The sequence below is a fragment of the Spea bombifrons genome, chromosome 7 (assembly GCF_027358695.1).
Source record: "Spea bombifrons isolate aSpeBom1 chromosome 7, aSpeBom1.2.pri, whole genome shotgun sequence".
Classification (NCBI taxonomy): domain Eukaryota; kingdom Metazoa; phylum Chordata; class Amphibia; order Anura; family Pelobatidae; genus Spea; species Spea bombifrons.
This window is the reverse complement of record NC_071093.1, coordinates 30,556,635-30,571,658: the sequence shown is the minus strand read 5'-3', so window position 1 is coordinate 30,571,658 and position 15,024 is coordinate 30,556,635. Positions and strand designations below refer to the sequence as shown.

Here is a 15,024-nt window from a genome sequence, read left to right as displayed (position 1 = left end):
TTTGAACTGTTATGGAATTTTAGTCAGTCCCTATATTTCCTATTAAGGTTCACAACCTTGGTTTTCAAGATGTCCCCAACAGTCCATGTTTTTCACGACCTCTTTAGGTGCACACATGGATCGAACAGGTACCCTGTTCGCACGAGGAAATATTATGTGGTGCAATACATGAAACCCTATTCTGTAATAGAACAGGGGTTGTTAAGAAGACATGGTTTCCTATGCCCATACATTGTCCTTAAATACATGCCTTTCTGTATACAAACCTAGCAGGAATATGGTTTTCGTCATGAAGAATCTATTATCAGTATTCTAACATAAACCTGTTACAGTCTGTTGGGCCTTCTTTCGAATATTACAAAAAGTACTTCAATGTTGTTGATTTGTTTGTGATGTACAGTTGTCCTTGCATTGTATATTTGAAAAACAAAATAAAACAATATCCAAAACCAACATAAGTTTGGATCTATCTATCCATGTCGATACCTTTTCTGTCCCTGAGCCAGAAGATTCCAACTTCATACTCTGCACTATTACATTTTGTGATCTTTGCTGACATTCACTATACCATTGTCATTCTTTAATAACAATAGGATGACAATCCCTCACACAATGGATCAGCCTCCATTATATGACTGCACAAAGAATACATATCACCCTACAGAATACAAAGAGAACGGATTCACCTCTCCCGACAGATAGGGACCCCGGTTGCTTTTTGTGCACTTTTTGAGCCTGTAGATATGCAGGGTATATAAGAGGGGGCTTATAGTGAACTGACAGGATTTACAGCCCGGCAAGCCAACAAAAATGGGAAAGGTAAGGCTAAGATTGGCAACACGGTTATTAATATAAGTGCAGAAAGAAACGATGCAAAGACATATGTGAACCTGGTTTATAATCATATACATCTTTTGTTTTAAACGTGTACATTAACAAATATTTTAATCATGGAAAGTACATTTAATTATTTTAGACATGAGCGTTTCAAATATGCACCTATTATAGAGTTCACATACACTAGAATATACATTGTGAGCAGGACCTAAACTAAGGATTTGCCTTTGTCAGTTTTGGTTTTGTCATACCATTTGAATATATGTATTGTAAGAAGTGCTATTGTGAATTGATGGCGCTACATGAATAAAAAATACTAGTAATAGCATTATAACGATTTTCTGGAAAATCATTGTACTTTTTCCCCATTTCATAGGTGACGGTATTGAACTAAATTGCTGTGTTTCAAAGTTTAACTGGCACATTGCCTTGTAAATTGACTTGTATGACATTCACTACAATTACCTTGCTAACAAATAATTTCTCGCAACTAGGCAAATTTTGTAGATATTACTGGATTCCATTATCCTCAAAGGCAATATTTTAGTTAATTAAGTATCTATTGGTTAAATACTTGTTGAATACTCTTACAGTTTTGCCCCATATGGGAAGAGGTTAGAATAATTTTTAAAAAATATATACATATACTTTGAAAAAGATAAGTTTCCCTTGTATTATTCTGTAACGTATTTAAACTTAAAAATGTATATTTAAACATGATTTGTAAAAAACATTTGAAGTGCCATCAACTGCATAGGACAGAAAGCTGTTCATTTAAAAGGGCAGTCAAGGGCTATAACAAACATTAAAGTGTATTTGATGACTGGAGTGCTTCTTTAATGTTTTTAGAACATTACATTAAGTATTAGATTTTCAGTTGATGCATATTTGGGTAGGTTTGAGCTAAAATCTATGTTTTATAAATTTTTTCCCCAATGAAACCGAAAGATACACGTTATGATAAGCCAGTCTAAGTCTTTGCCTGTTTTATTCATTTTGCTCCATAGATCATCTTTTATGAAGACAGGAACTTCCAGGGCCGCTCTTATGAGTGCAGCTCTGATAGCTCCGACTTGCTGTCCTTCTTTAACCGCTGTGGCTCCATCCGCGTTGAACATGGAAATTGGATGATCTATGAATTTCCCAACTACAGGGGATGCCAGTTTTTTTTAAAGAGAGGGGAATACCCTGACTTCAACCAATGCATGGGCTTTGGAGATTCCATTAGATCTTGCAGGATAATTCCCCAGGTATCCAAAGACCATTTCTAACGATATGCACCAGAGGTATCACTAATGGTGCATATACAATAATATGGGTTAAATAAAACAACACATTAATGTAGGTCTTCTGTGTAGACTAGGTATGTCTTGGGTAGACTAAGTGATCTGCATCACCAACATATGGATCTCTGATTACCTATTTTTTTATTAAATACTAAATTGAATGCATCGATTTGTATAGTAAATATAATACGTCAGGAGTTATATCATTAAAAAAAATATACATTTGTAAGTAAATATACACATCTTGAAAACACATTTCTGTTTAATAATTGGTTTCATTTATATGTTTGTGTTTTCTTTCTTTTCTTTGTGCCTGTTTAAACCATTCTTCAATGTTTTTGTCCGTAGCAAGGAGCATGCAAGATTAGAATCTATGAAAGGGAAGATTTCAAGGGACAGATGATGGAGTTTACTGAAGACTGTCCTCAAATTTATGAGAAATTCCGATCCCATGACATCCACTCCTGCAACGTTCTTGAAGGGCATTGGATCTTCTATGATGAGCCCAACTATAAAGGACGTCAGTATTACCTGAGGCCTGGAGAGTATAGGAAATACAGCGACTGGGGAGCAGTTAACAGCAGGGTTGGCTCCATCAGAAGGGCCACAGACATTTATTAATTTCCTGACACAGTGATTAAATATTGAATTCCATTCATAATAAACCATTCTTGACTTTACAATTAAAGACAATTCTTTCATTTTGTTACAGATTTAGTTAAAGGAAATATATTATTTCACAAACCACTCCAGTTCCAGTGAACTCATAGCACATAGATTCTTATATCATGACAGATATACCAATGGACATTACTTACAGTACTGTATTAATATGGTTTATTGAAGTTTTTAAATTTAATATCAATGTGCGAAGGATTAAGCATGTTTCGGGTGTTAACTTCCGATCAACTTTGCTTCCTTTGCAAACATCAAGTTTATAGACTGTATATCGCAGTTAAATTAAGAAATCAATGAAGCGCTAAAGCATGGAGAAGACAAATCAATGAGAATCAGAGGCAAGATGAAAAGTAGAGACATGAAGGAAAATTGACAGACTGACAGAGTAGACTCTAAAGACAGACAGCTGACATTATTTCTATAGATGGGGCGACATATTGAAAAAGCATAAGTATGAGATGGGAGGAAAATAAGTGATCCTTTGTGTGCGCAATAAGATCACAAAGGTGACAATGTTTTGTGGCACATGACTTTGGTAGAAACATAGATGTGGGGACATGTTTTCCCTTCACGGGAAAAACAAATTCTTTATCGAAGCAAAAAAATAAAAAAAGGTCACCCAGGTGAAAAAATTAAAAAAGTCACCCAGGTGAAAAGCTAAAATGTCAGATTGTCATAGAGGGTGACACAGAGAGAAGCTGCATAACCATGGGAAAATAAAAAATGTAAATGAATTGTGAAAATAGTTCCTTAAAAAATAATAATTTCAAAAATCTTAGCTAATGTGTTCAGAACCTGAGCTCTGTAACGTGAAATAAATAACTTAAAAGTTAATGGGTTAAAGTAAAATACATGCAGATGGCACAAGAAAGGATTACATTTAGCCAGACGGAAGAGACAACCACAGCATTATTTTCAAGGTAGTTTTCATTGAGATATTCAATTATGGACATCACAGCGACAGTGTTCTCTTCGCAAGTAGGTGCAATCTGGTCTGGAGGCAGCTGAAAGCCATAGGTGCCATTGTCTCTTAATTCAAAGGTGTATGACAGCTTTATTTTAAGGTCACCAGCCCAGTCTGCAGAGGACCCAGAATTATTATCTAAAAATAAGAGGGTAAAGAAATTGAGTAACAATATTTTAAAGCATACACGGCAAAACCATAGTATCAACCTAATAGAATAAGATCATTCATAAAAGAATGGTCCATCTACTTCCGGTTGGACTTGTAAGATAATTGTGACATGAATAGGTTGATAGCTAATGTTTTGAAGGCATGCCTAGATTATTAGCATCTCCTTGCAGCTGTTTTTTTCGAGAATTAATGTTGCTCAAAAATATGTAGTCCCTTAGATAAGTTGTGTGAAGAGAACCAAAGAAACCAAAAGAATGCCCTTAAACATTCATACATAGGGACCAGGAACCAAAGGAATTCTCTCAAACATTCATACCTGGGAACTCTTAGGGCTTGAGGGCGATTACTTCAATGTATTAGCAACTGGTTTCAGTTTATTAGCAAAAGTATATCCTTCTTACTTTTTACATTTTATGAGCCATGGATACAGTATATGGTGCCTATCAATGTCCTCTCCCGTACTGGCAGGTGGGTCCTGATGATACTGACTTCTTGAAGGAGTCCCCCAGTGCACATGTAGGTCCATAACCATATTACATAGTTACATAGTTATATAGACATGCGTCCATCAAGTTCAGCCTTTCCTATATCTGTTAATTTTTTGCTGTTGATCCAAAATAAGGCAAAAACCCTCAGTTTGGCTCTTTCCAATTTTGCACTAACCAGGGAAAAAAATTTCTTTTTGACCCCAAAATGGCAGTCAGATTTCTCCTTGGATCAATAAGCTGTGTTCCCATAATTAAAGATTATATCCCTGAATATTATGTTTATCTTTATTACTTTTACTGTACCATTAGTTTAAGTGAGTTTTTTTTATGTGTTTAATAAACTACACATTCAATGTTAAATAATATAATATCAGTATTCTTATTAGAATTTGCCTCCCAGAAATATTAGATTATTAAATAAGAACCTATTATCACTTACATCATGCATATGGCATCTTGGAAATTGAATTATTGCAACAATTTATTGTGACCAAGACACACACACACACACACACACACACACACACACACATATATATATATATATATATATATATATATTATAGTTAATTAGTTATTATTCAACTTGTAATTTTGTTATCTAATTAAATATTTTCTAACAGAATTTTAGTAGTGTAACATCTTATATAGAAACAAAACCTAAAAGCAAATAAGAACCATTTTGGTCATCTAGTCTGCCTGTTTTCCGTGTCAGGATTCATAGCCCCCCCCCAAAAAAAAATAGAAAATCTAGTTTTTGGGTCCAACCTTACCTGCTTTCTGTTTTTTCACCACAACTACCTTTCAAGTAGATCAGTTTGGTATGCAATACATAAAATCATACATTACTTACACAATACAACAGATGAGGATCCCACTGTGTAAATTTTGTTATGCACTCCTTTTATTTTGGCAGCCGCCGTCTCTGCAACCTTTGTCTAAACAAAAAACGTTATTGTGTATGAACATAAAATAAATTGGTTTAAACATTATATATGTTATTATGGCTATTACTTATGCATACAAGCTCATTTTATGGTGTTCTTATTTGTTTTTAAAAGTATTTTTATTTAGAAAAATAAAAATCATGTAGATACAGTTATGTTTGACTCTGTGGCTTCCAGCCTCTCTATGCATGCACTGCCCAAGAGCGCTGGGTAAAGCCTGGATTTGATTATATATGGAGTTCCAACTATTTACTTTTTAACCAGAATGCATTGTAATAATCCAGTTTGCTACGTTTATTGAAAGAAGTTTACTGATTGCGGCATTTAATACCATGCACTATGTTACATGCTGCTGACTTTTGATTGATTGGCGTATTTAGAAGAGAATATGACCTCTTCTTCCAGCGCTCAACAGCATGCAGCTTTACAAGGTAGCCACGAATCTCTTTTGTGCACAGATCTCTTCTAGACAACAATAAAGAACCTCAAGGCTGGAAGCCAGGGTTCAGGATAAGATTGGGGGCTGCATTCTTCTGTTCATAATTTATTGCGTTTTACCATGTTCGAAATTGAGCACATCTGGTAAATATCATGCCTTCATTAGCTAACTAAAGAATGCAAGCTTTCAATACTATTAAGGTCTCTTCTTCGGACATATTGTACCAGGTATAAGAAGAAGAGATATTCCAGTTATAATTTGCCTGAAGAGGAGACCTAGAGAGTCCAGTTTAAATGTGCCACAAGAAGAAAATGTGCCCCCAGAAGAGAAATAGATCTTGAAATCTTCAATTGACCTAAAAGATTCTCTTACGTCATTGTACGTACCAGTTCAGCATGGTTTTCAGAGGGTTGGTATGTATAGCCAAACGGGAGCAGAATATATTGTCCATATGAATGAATGGTGAGGTAGCTTAAAATATTAGATTTAACTGGTTCCATTAGTGCAACCAGTGCTTTTGTTTCAAGTTCTGAAGCTGGTTCTGGACCACAGAAGGTAAAGCTTGAGCAATTTCTAGAGGCACCAACAGCTGAAAAACAATTAGAGTATTATAACGTATTTCTGGACAAATTACATTCATTTACATTATTTTTTTTTTCACGGTACTTACAACACCACTGTGAATTAAAGTTCCTGTTCAAGTCCACGCCGTAGCATGTTCCATTGCCTTGCGGTGAGCGATTTTTTCTCCAAAGACGTTCCTGTATGCATGGAACAAAACCTCTTTACTATCCAACTGTAGAGCATATGCATTAAAACACACTTTTTAACATAACCCACCATTTTTACTTTATTTTTCCCTAATCTGCCTTGCTTTCCCTGTTAAATAGGTTTTATTTTCCTTTACTGTTGATAATCTCCTAAATGTGTACAATTTATTTGAAGAATCATTGCACTTCAAATGGTCCTTTGTACCAGCTGCTAGCCCTCAGGTTTACTGGTAGGCCTCAAGCCCACTTCCATGCCAAGTACACCTTAGAGATCCATTATGTTCACATTTAATTATCTTACGTGCGTCCAGGAGTAAATATATCCATCAACATTTAGCACAGGTATGATGTAGAAGTCAACTTGTTTGAGGGCATTGGTAAGAATAGGATCATTCTGGTGTTTTTCAATGATCTGCAGAATTCAGAAATACATTTACATATATATCATATACAGTATATTTGCATTGTATTTTTGCCAGTCTTTTAATCAAGAAGATCAGCAAAGCATTTTCAAGATATTCCAAGTGTGGTTTCATTCATTATTAAATGAAACTGCTTAATTTCTGCTTAATTTCATTGGTAAACTTGGATTTACAATGCGATTTTGCTATTGGGTCAATAGTCAAGACATGGGGATATCTTACCACTTTTACAAACCATTGGCAAAAGGCAACAGCGATCCATTCTCGGGCATGAATTCCGCAGTCCATTACAACAAGTTTTTTTTGCTTGTCTGATGGCCATCCAATCTATAAATATATACATTAGAAATCAATAAATACATACAGCTAACAGTGGTCATCATGGCAGCAAGTGGGGTATTGATTGGGACCATGTTATAGTTTTAATTCACTTACTTTGAAATAGTAGATTGGTCTCTTTTCATATGTATTTCCTAAATAATGCTGTGATACCAGATCGCTGTGTTTCTCCTTAATGTGTTCCATCCATTCATAAATCTGTGACAAAGACGGGCATTATCAGAGTGTCATAAATTATTCATTTGTTTTATTTTATGGTAACGATCATCGATCAAGGTTCCTGCTGTTGAAACCCACCCATGCACGCTGCACTTGTGACTTCAGTCTGATCAGCAGTGCCTTTCTACTATCCCTGCCGCTAGAACTAGCGGTATAAATAAGGTAAGGACTATATGAGAAATTCTATTATTTGTTACATACCACTAAAAATCCATATAATACAATAGCAACTTCAGAATAACATTTCATTGAGCGTTTATATATATTATGGGACCACAGGGGTCTTTTCAACCTAACGACCAATATAATATTACTGGTAATTGAACCAATTGCGTTGGTTTCTATGGTGGCAGCTCATTATGTATTGTAATTACTACAACCAGGCATTCTTTGCTTTGAGTCCCCTGGTTTCATTTCTAAAGTTTAATAATTTGATCTGATTGACAATTATCAGTACCGATAGTGGAGGGACCATAAAAAGGTGAAACCACTTAGGAGATTGTGGTTATTGCATTGCCATCATATAGATTATATAGGCCAATTCCTTCATCTGTCCTATACAACCACTCATTGCATTAATGAGCCATAGTTATCTTATCTATTGGGTTGTCGGTCAACAGTGAGCCTACAAATATTTAGTAGGTTACTAATGACTTAAAATGCTCGTGTTTTGCATTGAGAATTTAAAGGTGCTGTTCCACCTACTCTGCAGACTTTAGCACTAAATGAAGCAGTAGTACTAGTACTGATACATTTTCCAATTTTCTTGTACCTTTCCCAGAACTAAAAAATAAGCCTTGTTGTCCAGATTTAAAAAAAAATAGTACAAAAATAATAGAAAAATTAATAATGAGCATTCAAAAACATGAAAAACCTATGCATGTGAGATTTGTTAGATGGACATTGTCAGTTGTTGTTAACATTTGCAGATACTAATGTGGGTTCTAACAGGCTAAATTATAACTAAAATATAATTGATAATTTTATGTTACAAGTCTCCTTAAACAGTGTCTTGCCCACCTCTTCCATCGGGTGATACTGTTTGTAGTCATAGTTTTCCAAAGACATTGGCAATGTATTGCTTTTGCTCCTGGTACTCTTGTCTATCAATTTCTGGACATCATTAATCATGACACTGGAATTGAAAATAATATTATTGTGAGGATATGATACTTATATACTTATATCATGGATATATTGTTTATTTCACATGGAAACATGTTCAAAAATATAATGCTATATATAATGTGTTTTATATATAATGTGTTTTATAATAAAATAAGAAATATAAAATTTCAACAATAATAACATTTAATTAAATCTGCAATAACCCAATCCCCCCAAAAAAGTCAAGTATGGTTTGAATTGTATCTACTTTTCATTTTCTTTTTTTTTTTTAATAATAACGCAATGCAGAAATAGGTACAACTCTATACATGTATTCACTAGCAAACTGTTACAAACTAGCAAACAATATTATTACACCTGAGAACTGCTAAACCAGAGCTCCTATAGGGTCTTCAAGGAGTGGAACTGGGTCAGAGAAGAGGTGCTAAGATAGGGCCTCCAATAAGTGGATAAGGGTAGCGTTGGTAAGAATGACTTCTATGGGAAACCTACTAAGTTCTTAAATTTAATTACCATATTATCTTTATCAACAGGGCTGGATTGACGAGCCGGCCCTGTCACTTTAAGCCCCAGTGGCCACCTGATATTGTAGGGGTGCCTCATGTCTGTATATGTGCAGCTGCACACTACGTTTTTAGGCTCACATAGCGTGTGGCCGGATAAGGTGAGTATGTGGCACAGATAGCAAATGGCCGGACGGGTATTTGCCCCATGTGCGAGATGACCAGTCCAATCCCGAGTACCGGTATGTATGATACATTTTGGAAAGAGGGTTAAGCTACCCTGTTGATCAATAAAACGTACGTAAAAGGAATTGCTTGTTGTAGAAGCTTCTCTTTCATTTGATCGACATAAGAAAATGGGACCCGGACGTGGACCTCTCTCAATGTGGAGATATCTTCAACCATGTCTGGATTCCAAAGATCAAGCTGTAAAACATTGGGTTGATCAGATGTCTTATGTACTAATGACTTTTATGTATCTAGTCACATATTACTGAAATTACCAACAATGAATGTACTAAAACATTTCATTTAGAAGTTGAGAGCACATGGTTGCAGGCATTGGGACTTGGGAGAAGTTTTTTTATTTTGTTGTTATAAAATACTAGTGTATAACACCTAGTATAATGTGAAAAGATTTTTTGATCTGGAAACCATTTAAATAAATGTCATATCTCTTGTTCATGTGCACGATGAGCATTGGTAAGCAGTAGCACAGTGACCTTCAATAGAGACCAGTGACCTTGGCAAGGTTTGAGACTCTACTAGGCATTTAGTGAAATGTCTTCAACAGGGCCTTTTGATACCATCATCTGATGTTGAGTAACATGTTCTTAGGTAGCAAAACATAGTTGAGTGTTACACTCAAGATTTAAAGGTGCACCTACTGAGACGCTCTCTTAGCTTTCCCTGTTGTATAAGCACATATGTCTCATAGTTGGTTGATGTTCAAAGAAGAACGTTGCTCAAGGAAGAATAAATAAGTAACATGATTTTGCTATCCAGATTTACTTCACATTCTTGTGTTGTGACTCTTACCAGCCAATTGCTTGTTAATTCTTGCAGGAGTTGTGCTTGTGCAGATGTTTGAGGGGTGATTTTGAGGACCTGATCCCTGTGACAAACATAAAAGCAATACATCTTTATCAATGGTCCTTTTCCAGACCAATACAGAGTTTCTGGCATTCGATCAAACCGACACACTTATTTAACGTAACTACAGAATGTCATAAGAATTCTCGAGTCGTCCAGGTATCAAACATCAGTAGGTAAGTCTTCACATGAAACATAAAAATAGATATATTACATAAGGTTTCTATTTATGAGACTTTCTTACAAGCGTAGGATAATAACTATAGGAAATACAAGTATGGAGAGAGTTCCCCAATTAATATTCCTTGAGGAAAAATCTGCATGCCACATCAAAAACAATATTTTTATACTGTTGGAATCAAAATAGAAACAATAGCAAAATAAAACTAAGGGTTAATATGCACCATAAAGGAAGTTTTTCTATTTGGATGACAGCTCATTGTAAAGCCAGGAATACAAAATAAAACTGTATTGATCCAGATATGATGACAAAAGTTAGACATGCCGTTCTTTTATCATTTATGGGCATTACTGCTCCTTTACAGTATCTATTTAACCTAAAATCATGTCTTTAAAGGGAAACTCTTTGAGTGGTCCAGGTGGGGTTTAACTAGAATCCTGTATGCATGCATGGAAAGTGGCCCCTTTCATTTTAAAGGGAGTGCTTTAAAGTTGAATATATTTACAGTAGATATTGACTATATTTAATTAAGGCTTAGAAGACCCATAAACAAGTTCCAGTGTTTGGATTTACATGCTAAAATAATATGGCTGATTGACAGGCTCCAGGAGCTTGAAGGACTAATTGATATATATTTCTGCAAAATGGTAAGGATTTAAGTAAATGGGCAAGCATATATCTAAAATTGGTCAGAAATGCAATTGTCTAGGTGAGATATGACCAGCGGTCTGTAACGTTAATAAGGATTAAAGTATGTATGGGATAGGCATAAGAATATGCAGAGCATAAGGTGAGCTTTAGGACCAAAATAATGTTACAACAGCTACAAAATTGTAAGACGTTATGGTAACATGGTCTGAATCTGCTGTCAAATATTTATTTTTTTGATGATGGAAACCTCTTTCTAACCTCCAAACATAACATCCACGCCATGGTCTGCATAAAGAACCTTGAACACTTGGGATTATTCCAATGTCATAGGTATCATAGGCTATCGAACACTGTTTTACAGTATGTCTATTTCTGTAAAGCAACAAAGCTGTCTTAACAAAGCTTCAGTTGGAAACTGTAGTCCAAGTAAGAACTTCTTATTGGTCAATTCTAATCTGGAGAAATGAGCTAACCTAAATTAAAAATTACAAAGCAAGTAAATAATTAAGTGTTGTTTTTTTTTTTTTAAGTTTTAGTGGTACTTATGAAGTGTATTAGCTGCAGGTCACAGATGTCCTGGTTCCAGTTATGGACAGCTCGGTTCTCTTTCAGGGCAACCTGAGTCATTTTAGAAATAAAATCCATGAATCTTTCAGGGCACCCTGAATTTTTTTAGAAATTAAATATTGTTAATATAGGTTAAGAACCTCATTGCACCACCCCCTGCCTCCCTATGCTGCTTATATAATAATGCTTGCCCAGATGGCCCAAGTCCAGGGGACTTTGTACCTTTGGTCACAAGTTTCAGGAGGCACCTGGAGGTTTTCAAGGATACCATCAATTTATATATCATAGATGTCAGATTTAAAACAAAGATAAACCCTGCCATTTAGACATACATTAAAAAAAGATACTGAGTATAAAAAGTACTGAGGTTAAAGGACAACAAAGTCAGTTGGATTTCTGCCTAAAAAATACGAAGGCTGCATATAGACATCTGTCCTTTTAATACTTGGATTCATGAAACCATCTGAAGTCATTCGAATTGTACCTATCGCAATAGTGTATTTTATAGCTCTTTTGTATGCTGCTGTCGCATTGACAACACACACACTGTTAATTATACATCAGCCACTTATTCATCTTCTCTGCATCAAATAAAGTACTTTTTTCTCTTACAGAGTGAGAAGCAGAAACCCTGTTATGGAATATATAAATACATAGGTTACGCTTACTACACTTACCCATCATATCGAACTTGAAGACAAGACCCTTTGTATACCAACACTCCCAGCAGGCAAATGCTCCACAGGAAAAGCTTCATCCTTTATCCCGAAATGAGCTTTTCTCCTGGAATCTGAAAATAGATTTCCCTAGATCAGTGTGAGTTAAAGGTTTTCATTATACATTTGTGTCTCCTATGACCTTTGCCATATAGATAATGTTATCAGCATTTGTGTAAAAACCAATGAAATTTGACTATGTTCAATAAAATTATACAAAACTCCACCCTACCAATGTTCTCTGCCTAGTAAGTCTTGAATTGTTGAGGAATTCTACCTTTTACTCTGGGTTATCTATTCTGCCATATGTGTTATCTAAAATTGAGTGGTACGTAATTTACCGCACATCCACCCTCCATTCCTTCACTTCTGTGCATCGTTGGTAGACTGTGTTTGCTCCTTGACACTAAATGCATTGCTATAGTCTGTGGATGCCCATCTAGTCTGCCCATTTTCCCTGATGTAAAGACTTCGACCTTAATCAGTCCTTGGTCTTGCCTTCAAGATTCTGGATAGCTTTATGCCTATCTCACACATGTTTAATTTCCCTCACTGCATTAGCCTCTAACACCTCTGCTGGGAGGCTCTTTACCTACTACCATCTCAGTAAAGTAAAACTTCTTTACATTACATCTAAGCCTCGGACCCTCTAGTTTAACTTGCGTTCTAACATTTCCCTTCTCTTGAAACAAACTTTCTCCTATACTTTGTTAAAACCTTTTAAGTATTTAAATGTTTCTATTATATCTACCTTCTCTCTTCTTCCCTATACATCCAATCTATACATATTAAGATATCTTAGTCTTCCCTGATATTTTTAATCCTGCAAACTATTTTAGTAGCCCTCCAAAATGTAATTATCCTTCTGGGGGTCTTTAGAACTATACATGTAGGTGAGGTCTATACAGATCTGTAAAGTGACAGAACCCCCCCCCCACCTAGCACTAATGTCTCTAGCTATACAACTCAGCACCCTGCTTGATTATTCTGATGCTTTATTGTATTTATTGTATTGAAATTATAATTACTATTAAGTCCCTTTCTTCTATTTTCACATGGGTGCCCCAATGCTATTTTTTTATATCCCTTTATTTTACATATATCAAGATTAAACTGCAGCTGCCACACTCTTGACCATTCTATAATTTACTTATGTCATTTGCCATTTGGCTTGTTCCACCAGGAATGCCGACCACAGAAACATAGAAATTGATGGCAGATAAGAACTATTTGGCCCATCTAGTCTTTCCCATTTTTAAGACTCAGGTCTTAATCAGTCCTTGATCTTGCCTTAGACCAGGATACCATGTTACAAACATTTGCTTCATCCACAAACCATATTAGACCTTTTGTAATATCGCAAATAAAAACATCAGAAAGTATGGGTCCAAATACTAAACCCACTAGTAACAAGACCTTCTTCTGAATATACAATACTAACTACAATATACTATCTCCTGTCACTCAACAATTGTCTTATCCATTCAACTAGTTTAATATCCAAACCCAAATGCTGCAATTTATTTATGAGTCTTTTATAAGGGTCACTGTGAATTGCCTAAATGAAATCTAGATAGGCTATATCTACTGCTCCTCCCTGGTGAGTTATTTTAGTTATCATGTCAAGAAATAAATTAGGTTAGTTTGACAAGATCTCCCTGATATTGCAAACCGTTTACATACAGATTTTTTTTAACAATCCTTTAGCATGGTTTCCATTAATTTTCCGACTCCAGACGTAAGACATACTGGTCTGCGGTTGGTCGAGTCTTTCCCGCTACCTTTTTTTGAAGTAGTACTACAATTGCATACTTCCAATGGTCTTGAACTAGTCCTGTCAATAGTGACCTTTTGTCAGGACACGATGAAGCTCTTTTAATAACGTTGGATGTATCCCATCGGAATAATGAAAAAAACCTTTACCTTGCACTCTCTCCGTACATGAAATGAAAATCAATGATTTTAAAACCCCCAACACAATGGCGTCGGAGCACCAACTTTCATAATTGAGACATGTTCTGTTTTAAAACTGATTGGCTGTTCAAGCAGCCAATCAGTGACAAGAATCGTTGCACCACATAGGAGGAGGGCTGCTTCAAGGCTACAGCTTCTACATCAGGTAAGTGGCTCAACATTATTCCCATTCTTCTATACAGCGTTTTTCATCTATTGTCTCAAATGTATATGTTACGTAATGGGAGTGGGGAAAATTAACTAAAATGTTAAAAGGGAAATCTCAGGTGTTGGCTGTACCTCAGGTACAGAGGGCAGGCTCTATCCCTCCCCCATGTAAAACTTAGGAAACCCCCACCTCCCTGTCATTAAATAAATGTATGTGCAGGACAACCCATCGAAATGGAGTTGAAATGTTTACCAAACACAATATAACTAAATGACCCTTCTGTAAAAGCTAATTCATATTGCCTGTTATCATGTTATAAATTCTAATTGCCAGTGCTGCGACAGTACTACAAAGCAAAAGTCAAAGAGTTTAAAAATGAAGTATGTTCTATAGTTCATGGTTATATAACACTGTTATGTATATTTTATCTGCTAAAACATATGATCAAGGAAAAAAAACATCCTTTGACTCTTTTAGTGGTTGGAATAAATCTATCTATCTATC

At 35.5% G+C, this 15,024-nt stretch overlaps 2 protein-coding genes across 2 annotated transcripts; one reads left to right on the top strand and one right to left on the bottom strand.

Annotated features, from left to right (window-relative positions):
- The first annotated feature begins 683 nt into the window (after nt 1–683).
- Nucleotides 684–2,816, top strand: LOC128502001 (gamma-crystallin 1-like). The gene is made up of 3 exons (XM_053471680.1): nt 684–819; nt 1,845–2,087; nt 2,472–2,816. The coding sequence occupies exons 1-3, from the start codon at nt 811–813 to the stop codon at nt 2,742–2,744; spliced, it is 525 nt and encodes a 174-aa protein (XP_053327655.1). The 5' UTR covers nt 684–810; the 3' UTR covers nt 2,745–2,816.
- Nucleotides 2,817–3,515: 699 nt separating this feature from the next.
- On the bottom strand, nt 3,516–12,509 carry LOC128501997 (carboxypeptidase O-like). The gene is made up of 11 exons (XM_053471676.1): nt 12,360–12,509; nt 10,230–10,305; nt 9,493–9,617; nt 8,581–8,695; nt 7,438–7,539; nt 7,225–7,329; nt 6,882–6,992; nt 6,481–6,571; nt 6,197–6,399; nt 5,278–5,362; nt 3,516–3,903 (listed from the first exon to the last, which is right to left on the bottom strand). Exons 1-11 carry the CDS (start codon nt 12,437–12,439, stop codon nt 3,632–3,634), a joined length of 1,365 nt encoding a protein of 454 aa, XP_053327651.1. The 5' UTR covers nt 12,440–12,509; the 3' UTR covers nt 3,516–3,631.
- Between the last annotated feature and the right edge of the window lie 2,515 nt (nt 12,510–15,024).

Excerpts from the sequence above, each read along its gene's own strand:
- LOC128502001 (XM_053471680.1), top strand. Across the intron at positions 2,088-2,471 it reads CTTGCAGGATAATTCCCCAG|CAAGGAGCATGCAAGATTAG; the intron begins GTATCCAAAGAC and ends TTTTGTCCGTAG.
- LOC128501997 (XM_053471676.1), bottom strand. The coding sequence starts at position 12,439 with ATGAAGCTTTTCCTGTGGAGCATTTGCCTGCTGGGAGTGTTGGTATAC. Across the intron at positions 5,363-6,196 it reads CTGAAAACCATGCTGAACTG|ACAAAGGTTGCAGAGACGGC; the intron begins GTACGTACAATG and ends TTTTTTGTTTAG. Across the intron at positions 3,904-5,277 it reads ATCCTCATCTGTTGTATTGT|ATAATAATTCTGGGTCCTCT; the intron begins GTAAGTAATGTA and ends TCTTATTTTTAG.